This window comes from Rhipicephalus microplus, chromosome 2, assembly GCF_043290135.1.
Source record: "Rhipicephalus microplus isolate Deutch F79 chromosome 2, USDA_Rmic, whole genome shotgun sequence".
Taxonomy (NCBI): domain Eukaryota; kingdom Metazoa; phylum Arthropoda; class Arachnida; order Ixodida; family Ixodidae; genus Rhipicephalus; species Rhipicephalus microplus.
This window is the reverse complement of record NC_134701.1, coordinates 20,368,725-20,388,760: the sequence shown is the minus strand read 5'-3', so window position 1 is coordinate 20,388,760 and position 20,036 is coordinate 20,368,725. Positions and strand designations below refer to the sequence as shown.

General features: G+C 44.9%; 1 protein-coding gene across 6 annotated transcripts in view; it reads left to right on the top strand.

Moving 5' to 3' along the window:
• Positions 1 to 20,036, top strand: part of LOC119169183 (pseudouridine-5'-phosphate glycosidase) — a 2,087,124-nt gene that overhangs the window by 1,136,253 nt on the left and 930,835 nt on the right. For all 6 annotated transcript variants that reach the window (XM_037420298.2, XM_075886270.1, XM_075886274.1 and 3 more), the window contains one exon: positions 18,046 to 18,174. In XM_037420298.2, coding sequence (XP_037276195.2) covers positions 18,046 to 18,174 — 129 coding nt within the window. The remainder of the gene's footprint in view (positions 1 to 18,045; positions 18,175 to 20,036) is intronic.

Below are 20,036 nucleotides of genomic sequence, written 5' to 3'. Positions count from 1 at the left end.
ATATTATGGATCAAACCTGTGGCAACGAACGTTTGGTTTTTAAAAACTAAGGATGCGTCCGACTTAACCACATTTAAAGAATACCGCAATAAGGTTAACGCATTTATCAAGAAAAAAAAGAAATTACTTAAATCAACAATTTCATGCAGACAACTGCAAACGGAGTGCAGAACTGTGGAGGAAACTTAACGCTTTGCTTCACAGGACACCGATCTCTCCTGGGGTTACTGAAATAAATATAGATGGTCGAGCGGTTACAGATTTAGAACTCCCAAAAAGATTTAATCATTTTCTCGCAAACGTTGCACAGCCGACGCAAACAGCGCAGACAGCTATAACTGACGCAATGACAAGACAGACAAAGAACATCTTTCTTCGACGAACCGATGAACAAGAAATTGTTTCAATTTTTTCCACGCTAAAACAGAGCAGCACTCGTGACATAGATGGTATTCAGATTTTCCCGATCAAACATGCAATCGATATCATAGCTCCCGGGCTCTCTCACATTTATAATTTGTCCCTATCAACAGGCTGTTTCCCAAAACAAATGCAAACGTCCGTTGTCAGCGTGTTATATAAGAAAGGAGACAAGAATGATCTTACGAACTATCGGCTAATTTCTATATTACCCATATTTTCGAAATGCTTGGAGAAAATTATTTTTAAAAGACTCATGAATTTTTGTATGAAGTTTAACATAATATTCCAATCTCAACATGGTTTTATGAAGGGCAGGTCGACGGAGACTGCTTTACTAGCTCAGAAAGAAATAATCCTTAAATCGTTGGAGAGTAAAGAACTTTGCATCGGTGTTTTCATAGATTTTTCCAAGGCTTTCGACCATCTCTGTCATCATACTTTATTTGAAAAAGTAGAAATATATGGTGTTAGCGGCATTCCACTTTCCCTCTTGAAATCTTACTTCAAGTACCGCTCCCAATGTGTAAAAATTAAGGATTCATTTTCTTCTCTCCAGGCAATACCCACAGGGTTTCCGCAAGGTAGCATTCTAGGACCACTGCTTTTAACCTATACATAAATGACATTGTCAAGGTCAGTGACAAAGCTAAATACATAATATACGCGGATGACACCGGCATTTTCTTTATAGGTAACGACATGACTGCCATGACCACACTTATAAACACTTCGTTAGAAAGCTTAAACACATGGAGTGAACGAAATTCATTACTCATCAATGCAACAAAAACAAAAGCAGTACTTTTTCATTCGCGGAGACAGATTTCCTTAGACAATAAATTACGTATAGGTAGCGCGGCTGTTGAAATTGTAGAAACCGTTAAAACATTAGGAGTACTTTTCATTTGCACATTGTCGTGGGATCCTCAGAATAATTATCTGATTACCAACCTATCAAAATGTGTGGGCATACTTGCACGAATGCGTTATTTTCTTCCAGTTTCTTTTAAACTAACACTTTATAACAGCTTGTTTTTGTCGCATGTAAATTATTGTCTTTTGGTATGGGCAAGTACGACAGCAACCAACATAAGTAAAATATACAGACTACAAAAAAAAAGCGATCAGGTTTATAGCAAATGTCGACTACTATGCACACACTGATGAACTGTTTCAGCGCTATAATATTGTCCCAATTCACAAACTTTACGAGTATTCCCTAGCAATAAGATATAAGCAATCTCTTTTTCATAACAATCGTGCCTTCTTAGATATTTTTGAACTGGAAACGCATGCTAATCCGTACCCTACTCGTCAACAACAACATTGGAACCTTCCATTCTGTAGAACAAATTTTGGGCGACAAATGTTATGTTTTAGTGTTCCTTTGTTATTAAATATATTACTGGAGGCAAAAATAATGCTTGAGAAATGCAGTGCACGTGACATTAGGGAAGTGCTTTTATCGTCCAAATCGAGAAAATGGTGGTCCAGGCATTCATGGAACTGTCTATAGATGTATATGTGTGTGATGATTGATATGTGGGGTTTAACGTCCCAAAACCACCATTTGATTATGAGAGACGCCGTAGTGGAGGGCTCCGGAAATTTTGACCACCTGGGGTTCTTCAACGTGCACCCAAATCTGAGCACACGGGCCTACAACATTTCCGCCTCCATCGGAAATGCAGCCGCCGCAGCCGGGATTTGAACCCGCGACCTGCGGGTCAGCAGCCGAGTACCTTAGCCACTAGACCACCGCGGCGGGGCGTATATGTGTGTGTATATATGTGTATATATATGTGTATATATATGTATATATATATATGTATATATATGTATGTGTATATATGTGTATGTGTATGTATATGTATATATATGTGTCTGTATATGCATCTGCATATATGTGTGTATATTTTTGTGTATGTGTGTACACGCAATTTCTATAGCTAGCATTGTTGTCATATATATAGTATTTTATATTCCATCATATTTTGCATTGGACTTCAGAATTTGTGCCGAAAGAAACTACTTACGCATATTAGTCTCTGTACATAGCATTACTGTACGTGCATCTTCCGACTTGTACTGCGCCAAACATCTCATGGCCTATGTTCGTTGCCTATATGTTCATGACTTATGTTTCTTTACATGTCCACGTTGCTTGCCATGTATTAGGGAGGCTCGGGTTCTCCTCAAGTGACAAAACGTCACTTTTCTACCGAGCCTGCCCTCATTCTTGGGATGAAATAAAATTGAATTGAATTGAATGAATATGCGATACAAAAATGTCTCCATGTTCCAGTGGAATGCCAACAGTCTTCGAAGGAAGTCTGCTGACTTCCGTAAGCTCCTTTCACGCTTTACCTTTCCAATACAATGCATCCAAAAAGCAGGAATGAATGGCGATTTCCGCCTCTCTAACTACGTGATATATAAGTCATCTCGTCGAAGTGGTCCTAGCAGAGTGCATCTGTGCGTCCGAAAGGACCTACCTTCTCACCAAGTTCACTGAAGTGATTCAGACTTCCAGAAATTCGTCGCTTGTAAAGTACTCTTTGGTGTGCAGTGCATAACAGTGATTAATTTTTACCTGCAACAAAACATTCAAGGCATATTTCGGTGGGAGAGCTAACAAATACCTTCAATATTTCTAGTTTAGTTTATATACATTTGTATGCGGAGACTTTAATGTGCACAACATAATCTGGGGTAGTGATGCACGTGGGAAAATTGTTGAGTGTTGAGCAGACAAATGAAATTTGACAATTTTAAATGACGTCTCCCCCACTTTTCTCAGTGGTCATAAATACTCAGGTTGCATAGATGTTACCGTGTCTTGCCAAGATCTAGTGAATGCTGTGGGGTGCACAACGGATGTATAAACACGTGGGAGTGACAATTTTCTCATCCTTATAAATCACCCCTACTTGCAAAATGACATCAGGCGCTACAGCAAACTGACGAACAGCAAAACTTTTCGGTACCGCCTAACAAACCAAAATATCGAACTTGGCGACAGTGAAAAACTTTACTGAATTTCGCAAGATGATGCAAATAAATGTACAAAAAGTCCCGATTCCAAAAGACTACGCTGCAGTAGACGGAGAGTATGAACATCTAAGAGCCATCAGACGGCGTTCCGAAAGGGCATATCGACGCAGCGGAAGTTTAGAAGCATACAAAATGCACAGAAAATCAAGTGAAATGAACAGACGACTAGAAATTTTTGGTAAACATTGCTGGCGACATTTTTCTGGCATGCTCTCCCCCTACACACCTGTTCCAGAAATTTGGTCTATATTTCGAGCATTTAGTGGCCCTGCATCACAGAGCTTCCCATTCCGTGCTTTTGCTGTAGCTTTGAACAAACAAGAAGTTGTGGTAGCAGATGAATTTTGCCAACTTATCAGCAGGACCTACAGTGTGCCTTATTAGATAATTCTGTCGCGTTAGCCAGCCAGAAAATTAATGCTTGCTATTTGGCCCAGCATCGTCAGCTAGACTCTGTATTCACGATAAGTGAGCTGCGATGTGTGCAATGTGCTATAGCATCATGTCGTCGAAAATTGGCCTCTGGACAGGACGACATTACGCACAATACGCTAAAGAACTTTGGGCCAACAGACACAACCATTCTTTTATTTACAATAATCTTTGGATGCGAGAAATTGTACCCGAGTCTTAAAAGTTTTGGCGCATCATTCCTATCTTCAAACTTGCTCAGACGCCCTTGAGCCTTGAAGCCGTCTCCCAATTATTCTGACATGTTGTTTGCGTAAGGTAATGAAAAAATTATTGATGCGCGAGTTCAGTGGTGGTGCAACAGAACCGGTGTATTCTCCAACTACTAAACAGGTTTTATAAAACAGAGATGCACAATAAATGCAATACTGGACATAGTAACGTATGTGGAGCATGAACGCGTCTGTGGACGGTCGCAGTGTCCTTAGACACCAAAAGGGAATTCGACACAGTCAGTCACACTTATTTTCTGCTGAGTATGTTGTAATTGGGACTGTCCGGCAGATCTTTGCGGTAGATATCTAAATTTTTATCGGGTCGCAAGATATTCATTCCGTCGAGTGAAGGAAAAAGTGCGGGAAATGACGTCAGACAGAGAGTGCCACAAGGAAGCGTACTCAGCCCTTTTCTTTTCTACTGTGTTATGGCTGATTTAGCAAAAAGACTACCTTCTAGGTTAAAATACTCTTTATATGCAGATGATGTGTGCGTTTGGGCGCCTGTAACGGACGTTCGGTTAATTCAAATTACATTGCAAGATGGCAAAATATTATTAACAACTTTTTAAAAGAAAGAGAAATGGTTCTGTCGCAACAAAGACAGCTGTATTGGTGCAACAGAACCAGTGTATTCTCCAACTACTTAACAGGTTTTATAAAACAGAGATGCGCAATGCTATTCACCCGTAACGAGTTAAAAACCTTCAATCTAAATTTAGAAACCGTTCTACTAACGACTTTGACACAGCATCGGTTTCTCATAGTGATACTTGATAGGCAGCTATCATGGGCACCTCAAATAAAGAAACTCGAAAACGAGGTGCACATGCTAGTGAATATACTCCACAGAATAGTTGGGAAATCATTGGGCGGATCTGTATCATCCATGCACGCTGTTCGAAATGCTTTAATACGACAAAAAGTTTCATTTTCTGCAGCAGTGTTAAATGGTCTTTCCCGCACTTCAGAGGAGCGACTTCAAAGACTGATAGCTAGGGGACTGCGCGTCTGCCTAGGTGTTCCACGAGCGACCTCCAGCAGCCTTGTCATAGCAGACTTTCGACAACCACCCTTTCCAGTCATAAGAACAAACGAAAAATGCCACCGTTTTTTTTTTTCGCTTAAGAGACAACACAAGGACCACTCATTGGCACTGAAGGCATTGCGAAGGGAGAAAAGCAATTATCATGAAATACAGAGTAATGTACACATAAAACCCAGAAATTAATTTTGGAGCACTGAAATAGACTATGCTCCGTAGCTGCTTGCAATACCAAGCATTGAATTCACAGTAGATGGCATTATCAGAAAGACAGACATATTCATCTAAGCTGTTCAACAACTGGCGCTTTATCAGATACACAATGCGGTATCCAGGGTACATACACGTGTACACAGATGGCTCAAGCATCAACATGTCTTCAACATCAGCATTTATTATACCACGACTTACTATTCAAGAATCATTTAAATTCTGCCACACGACGTCATTTTTACAGCTGAGCTTTTCGCTATTCTGTGTGCTATAAAGTTTATAAACTCAGAAGGAGACGCGAGAAAATATGTACTTTTTAGCGACTCACAGGCTGCCATAATATCACCCTCCAGTGCAAACACAACAGTAATCAGTGATAGTATGACATACGAAACACTGAAAGAGCTCACTAAAGCAAGCAAGGCGCAACATTAGACCAATTCCAGTGGATACCTGGCCATTCCAACATTCCTGGAAACACAGCTGCCAACGAAGCGGCACGACAAGCACATCGTAAAAATGTTACTGTTCCTTTACCAATTTCGAAAAATGAATTGCGTTGTATTGTAATCACTACAGCTTTCCGAATGAGCAAAACTGCCTGGTTTGACCCGAGCACAAAGAGCTGTGATTTATATCACATCGATCCATTTATAGAATTGGAAATTACGCTAATATTAGATAGAAGTATAGGAACTTTTATTCATGAATTAATCGATGAAGCAGAAAGCGGCTTTCGTCAGTGCCACCTTAACATGTGGCTTCATTCCGTGTTATCAGTATGATGATGAGGATGATGATGATGATGATCTTTGTTGCTCTGGCGCACATCCACAAAGGGGGATCAGCCAAGAACCGGGCGGCAGGATAAAGTAGCTTGAAACCACGAACGCAAGTCTTTTCGAACTTGCTATGCACCCACTACGTGGTCTTAAACGAATACGTGCAGTTACGTTTGTGCCTTTGAAATGCGTGACTAACTTCAAACCACGAAATCGCTATTATATACATGTTCTGACGCCCGGTGACAATGTAAGCTTATACCACGTAATTTTACTGTGATATAACATGTTGTATAAAGAAGCCTGTATAGAGGACGCGTGTGTTTGTAAAGCATGAACATTATTTTTTTACTACATTCCCATACAAGCAGTCGATGTTATTTCAACTTTCACTGCATGTATGGAATGCATATTGTCACGCGCTAGGAGATCGAAGAAACGTACAAGGAGACGCGACTGTCAAAATCTCAGGCACAAAGAAGGACATCTCCGCTGGCATGGGTTCTGGCACAGAACTGGCTCACGGGTCACTGGCACAGAACACCAGGTGGCATTGCTCCTCCTCCCAAGAGAGCTTCAACCTTATGCTCAAACAAAAGTGTGCACAGCAGTGGGTCGAAATAGGCAACATAAACAAACAATAAACAAAGTAGCGCACGAGACAAAATGCGTCCTGGGCCCGGCAATCGGAAATAAACGGTATTCACAGTTCACGTGAAGAGTTCACTGGCACACGAAGAAAATTCGCATCACCGCGTAAAGTATGGTTTTGGGAGGACGACGGGTACAGTCTCTGGGCGTGGTAACCTGCGCAGGGATGATGATGTGCCTCTGTCTGGAACCACTTCGTAGTTCACGTCGCTCACACGTCTGAGTACTTTGTAAGGTCCAAAGTACTTCCTCAAGAGTTTCTCACTGAGACCTCGCCACCTAATGGGTGTCCAAACCCAAACTTCGTCACCAGGTTCATAATTAACTTTTTGATGGTGGATGTTGTACCACTGTGCATCTGCGCACTGTTGAGTTCTGATGTGCACGCGGGCCAGTTGACGTGCTTCCTCAGCGCGCTGAATGTATTCATTGATGTCGGGGGCTAATTGGTCGAGCTTGTCGATGTACTCATACGTAATCATGGCGGCTAGCATAGGTCTGACATCTCAACCATAAACGAGCCCAAATGGCGTGAGGCACGTAGTTTCCTGCGTTGCGGTGTAGTACGAAAAGGTTATGTACGGCAGGATGTGGTCCCACGTTTTATGCTGCACATCCACGTACATAGAGCTCATGTGGGCGGCTAGCGTTTACTCTGACCATTACTCTGAGGTTGATATGCAGTGGTTTTTCGATGGGTTGTGTCACTCAGCCAGAAAATATCATCCTAGAGCTTCGCTGTGAATTATGTCCCTCGATCAGGGATGACATATGACAGGGCGCCAAGCCGTAGCACAATTCGATGCATAAAAAAACGGCCAACTTCAGATGCAGTCCCTCGTTTCAATGTCTTTGTCTCAGCGTAACGCGTCAACTGATTGGTTCCGACTATAATCCATTTGTTGCCGGAGGAGGACAAAGGAAATGGGCCTAGGAGGTCCATTCCCACTTGATCGAACGGTGTACGTGGTGGATCGATCGGTTGTAGATGGCTTGCAGGCTTTAAGGGTGGTATCTTGCGACGCTGGCATTCTCGGCATCCCTTAACATAGCGTTTGACACAGGCAGACATTTTAAGCCAGTAGTAGAGTTGTCACATCCAATACATAGTTCTACAGTAGCCCCGATGGCCGGATGTGGGCTCGTTGGGGCAAGCTAATAAGACATCATTGCGGAGGGCTTCAGGCACGACGAGAAGATAAGATCCGTCACCAGCACCAGTGTTCCTTTGTATAAGACGCCATTTCGTAGGCAAAACGATGGCAACGTTCGCGACATCAGAGGAGGAATGGGCGTGGTGCCACCTTCTAAGTGATTTATATTCTTTCTTAGATCGGCGTCATTTCGTTGATGAGACACCAGATGCTGCCAGCTGAGAGTTTCCATGAAGGCGCCGTCATCTTCGGCGCTTGTACTGGCGGATTGAACAGGTGCTCGAGATAGCGTGTCGCCATCTTCGTGCTTTTTGGGTGACTTGTACACGATGGTGACATCAAATTGCTGTAGGTGCAGACTTCATCGTGATAATTGTCCTGAAGGGTCTCGTAGATTGGTCAACCAGCACAAAGCATGATGATCAGTCACCACTTTAAATGCTCTTTCATAGAGATATGGCCAAAACTTTGTAATTGCCCAAATGACCGCGAGACCTTCTTTCTCTGATGTAGAATAGTTAGTTTCTGCATAAAACAGTGTGCAACTTTCGTAGTCTATTTCCCGTTCAATTCCGTCTTGTCGTTGTGCCAACATAGCTCCATGACCAATATTGCTGGCATCAGTGCGTACTTCTGCGTCAGCATCCTCATTGGAGTGGCCGAGCACGGGAGGGGAAGAGAGCCGGTGCTGTAGTTCCGAAAAGGCAGTCTGCTGTTTGTCAATCCAGACAAATGGTGTGTCACCACTTGTGAGGCGTATTTTGGCTCCACAATGATGGAAAAAGTTTTCAATAAAGCGCCGGTAATACGCGCACAGACCCAGAAGTTGTCAGACTTTTGTTTCCAGTCGGAGCTGGAAAAGCAGCGACGGCAGCAGTTTTGTCAGGATCAGGCCGAACATCAACGGCGCTCACGACGTGACCAAGAAACATCAATCCTTCGTAGCCGAAATGACATTTCTTAGGCTTGAGTGTGAGATCGGCCGATCTAATGGCTTCGACCACAATGCGAAGATGACGAAGATGCTCGTCAAACGTTTCTGAAAACACAACGACATCATCGAGGTAGACGAAACAGATTTTCCACTTGAGGTCTGCTAGGACGGTGTCCATAATTCACTGGAATATGGCTGGAGTGGAACAGAGGCCGAAAGAGAGCCCTTTGAATTCATAAAGGCCATCTGGCGTTACAAAAGTGGTCTTTTTCCGGTCACTTTCATCGACCTCTATTTGCCAATAACCACTCTTCAAGTCGACGGACGAAAAATACTTCGCGCTGCAGCCTGTCCAGAGAATCATCAACTCTGGGCAATGGGTACACGTCTTTCTTTGTGACATTGTTGAACTATCTGCAGTCGACACAAGAGAAGCATGCCATCTTTCTTTTTCGCAAGAATGACTGGTGATAACCAAGAGCTGCTTGAATGCTGTATCACGCCATCCTGAAGCATTTCCTTAACCTGCGTTTGAATCGAGTGCCGTTGCGTTGGCGACAAGATAAGGCTGCTGAATGGGATGCGCGTCGTCGTAGGTGATAATAGGGTATTTCGTTATCGGTGTTGGACGTATCTTCGAAGAACGTGCAAAGCATGTGTGGAACTCCAGCAACAGCTCGCTCAAACGCTGCTTGTTCGCTTCAGAAAGCGTTGGATTGATGCCGACGCTGCGGAAAGGCGTTTTAGCAGTGCCGATGGCCTCAGAAGCAAAACACTCGGTGACATTGGCGACTGGGTCGGCGTAGGTGATGACAGTTTCAGAAAAAAGGTGCCGGTGCTCGTAGCTGAAGTTTGTGATGAAAACGTCGCAGTGATTATCACGAAGGTCAACAAGGCTTCTCGCTACACAGACATCCTGAGCCACCAGAAGCGAGAGATTGCTTTCCCCGACTGCTTCACCTTGCATCATTCCGTCGCACGCCACCAGGACCACAACAGTTGCACGGGGTGGTAACATGACAGCGTCGTCGACGACGCGAAGAGACACCCGGGAGTGGCTGGGTCCGCGTAAGCTGTTGTGGCGTTTGTGGTCGCGAAATTGACTAGGCGTCGTCAAATGTCAATTATAGCACCGTGCTCCCTGAAAAATCTATGCCAATGATCAGGTCTGGAGAACACTGCCGGAGTACGCTCAAGCTGGCAACAAATGTACAACCATGGACTTGCAATCTTGCCGTGCGCATACGAAGTGGGGTGACGATAATATGCCCGTCAGCTGTACGAATGGGCGTTTGGTTCCAAGGCGTCGTTACTTTCTTCAGAAGGGCGGCCAGTTTTTTCGCAAATATGGAATAGTCCACACTAGTGTCCACTAAAGCGCTGACTTCGCGCCCATCTAGCAGAACAGGAATATCTAAGGAAACTCTTCTGCAATCAGCCGGTGATTTCATTGTCGGTATCGTCGGTACCTTCACTCCGCGTCGATAGGGGGACTTGAGCAGGGCCAGTCTGAGTGGTCTTGCCCCTGAAGGGTGCTGTGGCTGGTTTTCACAACGCGGGCTAGGTGACCCGCCCTGCACCACACCCGAATAGGTGCGATGATTGGGCGAGAACCGCCGAGGTGATGGAGAACGTGAGTAGTGCCGAGATGTCAATCCGCACTGCTGAGCAACGTAGTCTGCAATTTCCGGAGGCCACTGGCCGAACCTAGGAGGTGGGAAGTTGGCCAAAAAACCACGAAGTCCCAGTTCTCGACAAGAAAGTGTCGGTACTTGTGCCTCGGTTCGCCACAGTGATAGCAAAGAGGACGTCGATCGGGGGCCCGCCACATGTCTAATTTTCGCGGAATCGGCCGGCGGTCGCTGAGGTACGGGCCCACTTGGAGCACCTGAAGCATGGCTGGGGCCATGGTATGAGGCGGAATGAAATGTGGTGCAGGTTGGCGCAGAGTTTGGTCTGCCGCAAGCATGGCAGGGGCCACGATGGGAAGTGGAGCCAAAGGTGGTGCTGGAGTTTGCGCATACGACATGCGAGAGAAGTCATTTAGGGGCCGCGGATCTGTCTGACAGGACGGCTCTCGTAGTGCCTGCTGAACTTCATCTTGGACGATGCCGGACAAAGAACTGACAATGGGCGCTGATGGTACTGATAACTTCTGCAGTTCTTCGCGGATTACAGAGCGTATGAGCTCTCGCAAGACGTTGACATGGCCCCCAAGACCACCCATGTAGTCCGTAGCAGAGGCAAAGCTCACTTGTCGCTCGTTCGTCTGGGTCCGTTGCCGAAGCGTGCTTTCAATGAGGACGGCTTCAGCAAGAAACTCTGACGTAGTCCTTGGGGGCTGCGTACAAGACCACCGAACAAAGGCTCCTTTACTCCACGCAGGAGGTATCGCACCTTCTTCTCTTCCGACACGTGAGGGTGGGCTCGTCGAAAAAAAACGCGCCATGTCCTCAACATACATTGCTACGCCTTCGTTTGGCATTTGCTTACGGCACTGGAGCTCACGTTCAGCTCGCTTTCGGCGATCCGGACTTGCATACGTTTCGAGAAGGCGGCGTTTGAAGTCCACCCTTGACGTGAACACACCTGCCCGGTTTTCGTACCAAACACGCACCCCCTCATTCAAACTGAAGCAGACATGTCGGAACTTGTCTGTGTCGTCCCACATGTTATGAGCGTCAACGAAGTCGTAGTGGACTAGCCAATCCTCAACATCCTCATGGGGAGCACCATGAAAGGGATTCGGCGTTCGTGGTTTGAACAGCGTATAGTGCATTGCTTTGCGCCTTCCATACCGGCTGGGCCGGAGCCGCCTGGGACGGTGCTGCCTGCGATAGTTGGGGCTTTCATCCTCTCTGAGAGATGTGTGAACTTAGAGTCCATTCCCCGGATCCTTTGGTTAGCACAATGAACAGGCGTAACCACTGGTATGGGGCTGGAGCTTCTTGTACTGGGAGGGCTTCGGTGCATTGGGTACCCCGCACCTCCACCAGTTTTCATGCTCTAGGAGCTCGAAGAAACGTAGAAGGAGACGCGAGTGTCAAGATCTCAGACACAAAGAAGGACGTCTCCGCTGGCACGGGTTGCTCGTCTTCGTCTTCTTCGTTCCCTGGCACAGAAAACCAAGTGGCAATATAAAAAAAAGAAATGTTACATATGTTAGTAATTATATGAACTCAATTGTACAGTGAAATTTTAAAAGAAAATAAGGAATATTTATAACAGAAACTACCTTATCCCTATGCTAATCACACCCATATTCTGTTTAACGTAACCTCACTTTTTTACAGACGCGAACTGCTGCCTAACGGGTCTCACAAATATATATATATATATATATATATATATATATATATATATATAAGGGAAACAAGTGTATACTTAAGGGTTCGTTTTTCGTGTTTTACACAATAATATTGAGATCTAACAGACAATAATGCCAAGGAAGGTATAGGGGAAGTTATTAGGCCAATTGTAATGTAAATGAGAAGAAGGAAAAGTGGGTGAAAAGAAAACTTGCCTTGGGCAGGATCCGAGCCTGCGTGCTTAAAGAAAGGGTTTCCCCTTAATGGGTTGGTCGGCTCTTTACCTTTAATCTTCGTCCGTTTCCCTTCAATGGTCATCAAGTGGTAGGCGAACACAAACACTTTGTATGTGCATGTGAAAAAAGAAAAAGATGGAAAAAAAGAACAAAAAGAAAAAGCAAGAAAGGAGAGTGTACACATACGAGTGTGTCAGAAAAAACAAGCATGGTCTCCAGCTATCAATCTTTGTCACCAATCCTGGCTTACTTCTCGGAGGCAGGAGAGTTTTCCGGGGTCCTCGTTGAGGCCGGCTACTAATGTTAGAAATTTGAAAATAAAATATGCCTCACGCTATTCATGCTCGCGCCTGTTTGAGAAACCGGACTGCAAAAGAGTTGCGCTGATATTTTCAAAACAGTGGTTTGGCAGGCGCAGATGTCTAAATAAAGGTAGCTTCGGCAGTGAAGTGGCGTGGTACCGGTGATTATTGAACCGCAGCCGAATTGGCGTGTCTGTTTGGCCGATATATTCTTGTCCGCGGATGTTGCAATGTAGCATGTATATTACGTTACTGGAGTCACAATTAAGGCTTTAAGTTATGCAGAATCGGAAATTCGAGAAGTTCGCTTTGGATTCACGTGTTGTGACCATCTGTGGGCATACCTTGCATCGAGCTTTTCCGCAGGGATGGCACCCTGATTGAATTTTGGGGGTGTTTGTTTTTGCTCTGACAAGAATTTCCTCAGACTTTTATCCCTGCGGTACACCATGTGAGGTGGCTTCACGAATTTAGAAGTTAGTCGTTTGCTTTGCCTGATTATGTTGAAATGGCGGAAAAGTATGTTGTTGATTCGTGGCGCTGATGAGGAGTAAGTTAGTACAAGGTTCGTTTGGGAAGTCGTTTTAGATATTCTGTTTGGTCCCTAATTATATTCTTCCTGTTCACGTTGCGAGCACGTAGTATGGCATCGTCAATATTGTCTTCCAGATAATTTTGTTTCAATAAGGAATGCTTTAGGTGTTCCGTGTTTCTGTCAAATTCCCGCATATCGGTGCATATTCTTCGGTACCGGTATGCCTGAGAATTTGCATACCCGTTTTGCAATGCTTTGGGTGGCTGCTGTTGAAATGTAGGTACATTTGACGGTCTGTAAGCTTTTTGTAAAGGTTTCTTGACAAGCGGTCATTTTTAACCGTGACAGTGACGTCCAAAAAGTTAATGCTAGTTTGGAAATTTTGTGCGTGAATTTAATTGACGGGTGGCACTTGTTAAAATCCTCTATGAAGCGGAAAAGACTTCCCCCATCATGGTTCCATATCATAAAAATATCGTCTATGTATCTTCTGTAGTAGAAAGGTTTCAAGGTGTGATCCTCAATGAATGGGATTTCATGTGAAGCCATAAAGGTGCTCGCGAAGTTTGGGGCCATTTTCGTGCCCATTGCAGTGCCACTGACCTGAAGGAAATGCTTGCCATTGAACTCAAAGTGGTTATAATTTAGTACAAGTTCAAGAAGTGTAAACAGTACCTCGCCACTTACACTAGTTGATGACTCAGATTTTACATAATCAGAAACCAAAGCCGCTATTCCGTCATGGTGGGGTATGTTGGTGTACAGTGACCAGACGTCCATGGTCACCAGAAAACTGCCGCCTGGGATGTCGACACTTGAAATTTCGCAGATGCAGCGGTTTGTGTCCTTTAGGTAATAGAGAAAATTTAGGGGGATGTTTTTTTATTAAGAAATTGATGAGTTCTGATATATTTTCTTTTGATGTGCTGCTACTGGATACTATCGGACGTCCCGGATTGCCTGCCTTGTGTATTTTGGGGAGCAAATAGAATCGACCAGGAACAGAATGGGCCGGTAACATTGCTTTTAACATTTTGCCGGTAATTTTCGCGTCCCGGTGGAGATTGCTTAGGGTTACTTTTATCTCCCTTTCGAATTTGGGAGTCGGGTCCGTTGGAAGTTCTTTGTAGAATTTTGTGTCTGATAGTTGTCGTTCCCTTCCTTTAAGTAGTCCGACGTGTTTAGAATTACTATGCAGCCCCCTTTATCAGCTGGTTTGATGGTAATTCCAGTGTTTTTTCGTAGTTCATCGAGTGCCCTTCGTTCTGACTTTGATATGTTGTTTCGAAATGGCCGATTTTTGTCATACGCTCTGATGATATCTTTTTTAACTGCTGATATTTACATATCGAGGTGTTTGTCCCTCTGCTCACCTGGACACCATGATTTGTCACCACCAATCAATCTATTCTCGTCCGTACAGTCCTTGCGATCATGAAAAAATTCACGGAGGCGGAGATTACGCGCAAAGTTATCGAGGTCTTGGTATAGTTAAAATTCATTGAATATACCAGATGATGGACAAAAGGTTAAGCTTCTCGACAAAAGTTGAAGCTGAGCGGGTGTGAGTGTTGTGTTTGACAGATTGAGGACATTTTTCTCATAAGTTTTTGGCTGCTCTTGGCTATCACGTGGCACGGGAGTGTCAGCGTCATATTCGAGAGTAAGAATGTGCCAAGAGCAGCCGCAAACTCGCACGTCTTGCATGGCCTCAAGTCTTAACCGGAACGATTCTGTTGTAGATACCGGGCGCACAAAGGTCCCTGCAATCGCTGCACAGTCTCCGTTTGCGAAAAGCGCGCGCTTTTCAGATACAGCGGAGTAATAACTCAGACGCTTATGCGCTTTCATCTGTACTTGTGAGTACGCTTCGTACGCCATTTGTGCTTGAGAAACGCGGAGCACGTTTCGATGTGCTTGCCATTCTGCGCGTGACCTTCTAACTCATTGCCATCGAGTTCATTCCTTCGTCTTTGCGGCAAAGCTATGACTTTTATTATGTTGTGACATTCACAGAGTTGTGGCAGTTCTTAGTCCGCGTTCGTTCTTTGTCCTATGTATGCTAGTTTTGTACGTGCTTTCTGCTTGAGCAGTGCGCTGCAAGTTTCGAGTTGGTTGCTGTACTTAACTTGACTTTGCGATTTGTGCCTGAAACAACGCACAATAAACGTCCAACTACCTCTGTAAAGAAACGTTTAACTTCTGTTTTGTACCGATTCCTATATAAGGTGATCAGCCACATTTGTTTGTTTGTTTTTTACTGACTATGTGCTGTAATGTCTGCGCACTTGTATAGTGGAATTATGATTCACAAAAAATTATAATAGCAATATTTCTGTGCGAAGTTGTAAACTTTCATCCGGCCTTTATTATACCCATAAACGATCATGAGGAGAGGAGGCCTGTGAAATAGTGATTCTAAATTGTGGGGCTTTACGTGGCCGTACTATAATATTACTGAGGCAAACAGTGGCCTTCGGGAATTTCAATGGCCCAGGATAATAGCTTCTAGCAGTGTCGTTTCCAGCGAAGATGCGACCACCACAGCTGGTGCTTAAACCACGCTGGTAGAGTCAGCAGCCGAGCAACTGTGCTGACTACTGAAGTGGTTAATAAATAGCTAGGCCGTGGACCCTAGGTGTCTACAAACCCAATTTAGGGGTTCACGAGACCCATCCTCGAAGAAGAAAAAAGTTATTAGGGGACCCTAAAGCTTCGCCTTTATGGGTTGAAAGCGACAGCCATATTCTGTCCCTAGTGCGTACATCAAGCATTTAGTGCATGAAACCTTCTAAAACTCGTGCTACACCCACTACACAGCCTTAAGGGAACATGCGCAGTAGCGTGTATGCCGTTTGTAGGCGTTTACTGGCTTTAAACACCAAATTCGTCTTGATAATCAAATGTTCTGACAGCAGATAGCAATGGGCGCTTATAACACAACATATTACTCCTATATTTCATGTTGTATTGTGAAGCTTGTATACAGGACGCCTGTGCTTGTAAAGCAGGTGTTGCTTTCACTGCATTTTTAGGCAGAGTAAGTTATTTTCACTTAATTGGCAGGCAGAGGCGTACCTATGTGGCAAATTATCCGCTTGATCCGCTTGCAACGCAAACGAGTCGGTTTCGAGCCCCACTCTGGCCAAGGATTTCATTGCTTTTTTTACATCATTCTTGATTTTTAGGTCACGCATAAGATGATGACTTTTCACTCACAGCCCACGATGCCTGCACCGACACCGGAACCACTGCGAAACGAGCTCGTTAATTTTATCACTTTAAAATAGTTTTTTGGGAGGCACACTATGTCCCGTGCAAGATTCCCTTGAAATTTTTGGTATGCTTCACTACATGACCATGTATACTGTGACGGAGCTTACCTAAACTTTCCCTTTTTGATGAGATGTTTCTAACGCTTTTGTTGCCTTTTTCTACAAAGGGTGTGCACGTAAGCATACCTTTTCTAGTTGTATACTTTAACTGCAAACATACCCGAAAACAGTCTGATAAGGCAAGACACCACACAGCATAATAAAGGGGCTCTAAAAAGCAAAACGCTCTCTTGCGTACTAGTAAAGTATTATTTCATGAGCCCAAAAACACCACATTTACTACGGCAAGGCACTTGGCAAGCGAGAAAACGTGCGAAAATAAAATGTGGGTGAAGATGCCACCTTGAGATGTCCACAACGAACATTGTGACATCATAGAAATTTGAAGGCGTCTAAAGGAACCTACGTAGCTTCTATTAAAAAAATGAAATGAAACGTAATCTGTGCGTGCCGGAGACCTAGAAAACGAGGTTTCAGAAAATTTCATCGAGCCAATGCCACGGAAATACGAAAATTACACTGTGGAACGTATAACATCATGCGCAGGCATTTAAAAATTAAACTTAAACCTTGATTTTCTCCGCCAAAGGTGAACCATTGAGAATGAAACCTATGGCATTACGGCCCTCAGACTGTAGTTTATCACTCTAAAACAACTCATTCAGTTTCCTTTTAAGCTGTCAAGATTTAATTGCACTGTATGTTTACAGACGAAGGTGCCTATCCCTCGCTGAACGTCGTGTTGTTCCCCCTATTCCATCATCACTTTCACCGGTGCGCAAAGGGTCCCCGAAACGTTCATGGCTAGGGGTGGCATTAACAAAATCTTATATATTTATCATAGGAATAGCCTACAACGCTCTCTGCGATGCTTGTCGTTGCGAAGAGACACTACACCACATCCTGTGCGACTGTCCGTTGTATGACATCCAGAAACAGTCATTGGGGTCCAATCTTGTGCGCATCGACAACAGCCAAATGTCTGTGGACATTTGTCTGTGGCCAAATGTCTATGGACAAATGTCTGTGGACGAGAGAAGACATTGCAACTGAAGGCGACAAAAGCACTGTTGAAATTCCTACGCGACACGGACTTGAACAAGCGGCCGTAACAGCAATGTCACACACCACGAATGACAAGACTGGACTTTGAGTGTGTGCGCGTGTGCTGCTTAATGTGCTTGGTTTATCTCTCTTCCCTCTTTCCTATTCATCTTTCATCTCCCCCATCCCCCTCCTATGCGCAGGGTAGCAAACCAGCTGCCTATAGACTGGTTAACCTCCCTGTTGTTCTTTTCTTCCCATTTTCCTTCATGGCCGAGAACCACTGAACTAGTGTACTGATGCCACTGCAGCGTGACGGCATAAATTGGCGTGTTTCCTGCAGGACAGTGCAGGCGTGGTGCGTGTGGAGGGAGCCCGGACAGCCTCCTACTGCACCCTCTTGGACAAACGTGGTGACTGCCTGTTCGGCGTGGGTGATATGGACGTACACCGTCACATCTCTCCGCAATTGGTACGTACATATGCAACGTCACCTGCTCGGCGCCAATTTCACGGCACGTGGTATCCGCTCCTCGCGTTACTAGGCGACGACTGTAAACGAAGCACAGTAAGCTGTCCAAACAAAACAAGGGCAGCCCTAGTTTTAAAGGTGACCGTGAAATGACACCTGTTTCATCACTGTCCTCTTTCGAGGCAAGTGTGCTTCATAGAACGTCAGAAAATGAATGCTTTTGGCATCTGCTTACATATAAAATATTATATTTCCACATTCTCTCCTCCAGTTCGTTATCGCCCTATTTCACTGTCAGTAATTTTCAGCGCAAACTGCGCCTAGAGTGTTCAAGAACCTTCAGAACTGCAGTCAAATGAAATCAAATGAGTTTTACTAAGAAAAAAAGAGTAAATACAAACATAAAATATGCAGTAGATCATTTTTTAAGACTATGCCCACTTCGTGAGCATTACAGATTATTTGGAACCTACGTCAACGCTAGCGATAATGCTATACTATTCGATGTCAAGTGTATAAATTCCAACGCATTTCACCACCTGTCAGCCGACGCTTTGCTCTCCGCGCTCAGTGTTAGTGGGTATCGCTGTAATCTGACCTTCAGTTTACGGGCCACAAGTTCGGCCAAATAAACAGTTTATGTTGTAATTACAAATCTACTTCCTTCGTCCACGTCACGACTCCGTGACATCTGGTGGAGGTGCAGGTTCGTTCATGTACCGGACGCCGCCGTCAAGCCGTAAACCCAGCCCACGTCGCGGAGAAGACACCGACGCCAACCAGGAGCAGCGAACAAGCCGCCGGAAGTAAGGTCTACCACCGGATTACGGGCCTCTACAAGACGAGGCACGGAAGACCAATGCCATGACCTCGACTGCTCCAACAATGATAACCGCTGCATCACAGCCCGCGATCATCATGCGGAAGGCAAGAGAGCCACCAATTTTCCGTGGGTCATCGTTGGAAGACTCGGAGACCTGGCTAGAGACATACGACCACGTGACCGCCCTCAAGCACTGGAACACGGAAGGAAAGCTTCGTCCTGTGTATTTCCACCTTGAAGACACCGCAAGGACATGGCTCAAAAATCGGGAGTCAGTGCTCCAAACATGGGATGTCTTCTGCGGCGCATTCCTGCAAACGTTCGCGAGCGTCAATCGGAAAGAGAAGGCCGCTTCGCTGGAGACTCGGGTGCAGCTACCAAATGAAAATGTAACCATTTTCACAGAAGTATAACCCGCCTGTTCCGTCACACTGACCCGGACATAACCAAGGAAAAGAAAGCTCGTTTCCTCATGCGAGGGGTCAAACAGGAGCTCTTCGTAGGAATGAGAAAAAACCCACCGAAGACCATTCCCGAATTCCTCTACAAAGTGACTACAGTTGAGAAGACGCTGGAGATGTGCACTCGTCCGTTCAATCGCCTCTCATATCAGAGTACGCAGAAGTTAAAACAATCTGCTCCAACGGCTCCGCAATACTGTCCGAGCAATCTTGAGGGAGGAGCTGTGCAAGCTGTTACCATCGGTGCAGCCTCAAGTGGATTCAATCGCTGACATTTCTGCGAAAGATTCCTGCTATCGTTTCTAGATTCCGAAGCGCCGCTGCGTCAGCCGGAAGCTATGAGTTACGCCGCTGCAGTGCGCCGCAACGCCCCTCCACGCCCACAAGAGCACGCTGCCCCACTGCTATTCCGCCGACAGCCAACGCCGCCGACAGCCATACCAACCACTCGCCGGCAAGCTCAGTTTTTCGAGGAAAACCGTCATTTCATTTCATTTCATTTCATTTCATTTATTCAACCTTAAGGGCCCGAAGGCATTACATAAGGGGGGTTCGTACATCCAGGTTGTAAGTTCCAA